At 44.8% G+C, this 2,758-nt stretch overlaps 1 protein-coding gene across 1 annotated transcript; it reads left to right on the forward strand.

Moving 5' to 3' along the window:
• Positions 1–472: 472 nt before the first annotated feature.
• LOC126068421 (pancreatic progenitor cell differentiation and proliferation factor-like) lies at positions 473–2,485 on the forward strand. Its single transcript, XM_049870925.1, has 2 exons — positions 473–632; positions 2,187–2,485. Exons 1-2 carry the CDS (start codon positions 473–475, stop codon positions 2,483–2,485), a joined length of 459 nt encoding a protein of 152 aa, XP_049726882.1.
• Positions 2,486–2,758: the final 273 nt, after the last annotated feature.

The raw sequence follows: 2,758 nt of genomic DNA on the forward strand, positions 1-2,758 counted from the left end.
TAGGAATCAGCCTTGGGCTGCTGAGGCTGATAATATTTCTCTCTTCCCTTCATGAAGTTAGAGGAGGTCAGACGCCTCCACCACGCCATTTTTACAATATGTAAAAAATAATCAGAGCCCAGAAATTAAGTGAAAGATAGTTCTAAAGAAAACTTTGAGAGCATTTGCTGGGCCTGGTTGATACAAAAGTGCAAACCATAAATGAAAAGACAGGTAAAAAAAAGACTCAACTGCATTAATATTAAGAACTATCAAAAGATAACATAAAAAGTGTCTGCGGCGAAACGCATATAAGCTGGCGCTTGCAAGCGTGCGCACACCTGGTGCGCATCTCGGTCGTAGAGTGGCCTCCAGCGGTCTGTGCCAATGGGCTCCGTGGCTTAGCCCCACTCTCCCTGCGCCACGCCACTGGTAATCGCACCGAGGCCCGATGGGTCGTCACTGAGGTTTCCACCAGGCCACAACCAACAGCATGGTAGCCATCCCCTCCAGCGGCTCACTTGTGACCACCCACAACTATTACCAGCACCGTCTGGGGTCCACTTCAAGTAACAGCTCCTGCGGAAGTGCTGAGTACCCTGGAAAGCCATCCCCCACCACCCAGGGCTTCCCAAGGCTGGCCCAAGCCACTGGTGGGCAAGCTTCTTCTTCAGGAAAGCTGCCATTCCATTCATGGCCATTGTGTTGGAATCCCCAGAGCGCCCGGGGCTCCTCCAGACCCATAGCGGCATGATCACGTGTCACCTGGCTGAGGGCTCCATGACAAAGAGCCTGGCAACCTACTGGCAACACCAGCGCCAGGCCCCTCCTGAGTGGTCACCACATGGGCACCACCCCAGGCAGCTTCTGGAGGCGCCAGGCGTCAGAGCCCCTCCCTGCCCTTCCCATAGACTAGGCAGGCTGCTCTGAGTGGAGAAGTGGTTGGTTCTTTTTTATATCATAAAAGTAAAACACCAAAAAGAAATCAAGAGAACCCCACTTTTTACTGTTCACCTCACTCGCGCTATTCCAACGCCCCATAACTGTCTGCCTTGCACCAAGTGAAAATAAACTTGAAGCTGCCAGTAAAAAAAAAAAAGATAATATAAACAGTAAAAAAAAGCACAAAAATATTTGCAGCACATATAAATGATAAAGATTATCAGTTACACAAAAAATTATATGTAAACAAAATTTATAATATAAAAATAAATCTTATGAATCATTAAAAAGTTAAATAACCCAAAAGATAAATAGATAAAAGATTTAAATAGGTTGTCCACTGAAGAAGACTGAATGACCATTAAATATATTTTAAGAAAATGCACATTTTTTATTAGTAAACAAGGAAAATGCAGATGAAAAACCACAGTGAAGTATCATTTTAGATCTATGCCCCTGGGTTGTGAAATAGTAAACACACTTGACTGTTAACTGAAAGGTTGGAGGTTCTAGTCTACCTAGAGGTGCCTCGGAAGAAAGGCCTCGCAATCTATGTCAAAATCAGCCATTGAAAACCCTATGGAGCACAGTTCTTCTCTGACACACATGTGGTCTCCATGAGTCGAAATCAACTCCACGGCAACTGGTTAGAAAGGCAAAAAATTTTAGTCTGCAGTAACAAACATTGGTGAGGTCATGGAACTTGCTTATGTACTTATATAACCCTTGTGGGAGTGTAACTGGTACAGACACTTTCGAAAACAACTTGGCATTATTTACTAAAGCTCAGGACGTGAAATTCTATTCCTAGGAATATACCCTAGGGAAGCTCTTGCCCAGGACTACTACCAGGGGCCGTGTAAAATACTGTTTATGGTAGGACTGTTTGCAATAGCAAAAATGTGACCACAGCCGAAGTTACAATCAACAGTGGATGGGAAAAATAAATTGTGGTATAGTGGCGTCTGGAAACCTTATACAGCAGTGAAAATGAATGAATTACAGCCACGCACACTAACGAGTGATTCCCAGGAGTTTTGGGAGAATTATATAAAATTCTAAGACATTCAAAACTAAAAAGCAGTGTTTTGTAAACAAAGACGTGTGGTAAAAACATGAAGAAAAGCAATGAATAGTGAAAGATCAAAGTCATGATAGTGGACCTGGAAGTGGGAGAGCCACACAAAGGACTTGGAAGCTTAAGAGAAAGTGACTTTTCACACCTTTAACTTACACTTCCCTGTCTCCATATTCACAAATTATAGAGACTTCACGCTGGACAGCGGAGGAGAAGAAGATGGAGTCCCAGGCCATCTGGCTTCAGAACCTATGGAAACAGGGAGGAAGATCTGAGAAGAAGCTGGCCGACCGTGAGAAGATTAACTGTGGAGTTTGGGGACCAGCTGGGGGGCAAATGGGATGTGCTGGGATCCCTGCTGCTGAGGAGGCCACTGGAGAACATGGGGAACCAGCCGAGAATAAGGAACTTCCGGGCCCTGTGGCTCTTCCCAGATGGCCGGGGGCGGGGGTGGGGGGTAGTTTCCTTGGCATCCAGATCATTTGAAGGAGACAGAGTGGAAGAAGCTGAAGGGCCGGCGGAAGGAGATTTACAAAAACTGGTGAAGAAATGAGCAAGCAGAAAAGGAAATTAAGAGAACCATTCCATTTGCAATAGCATCTTAAAAGTATAAAATACCTAGGAATAAATTTAGCCAAGGAGGTGAAAGGCTCGTACACTGAAAACTACAAGACATTGCTGGAAGAAGTTAAAGAATGCCCACATGTGAAAGTACTTGGCAGTCTTCAATAGGGCCGACTGTCCAAAAAGACTAAGAGG

Source organism: Elephas maximus, chromosome 2, assembly GCF_024166365.1.
Source record: "Elephas maximus indicus isolate mEleMax1 chromosome 2, mEleMax1 primary haplotype, whole genome shotgun sequence".
NCBI lineage: Eukaryota > Metazoa > Chordata > Mammalia > Proboscidea > Elephantidae > Elephas > Elephas maximus.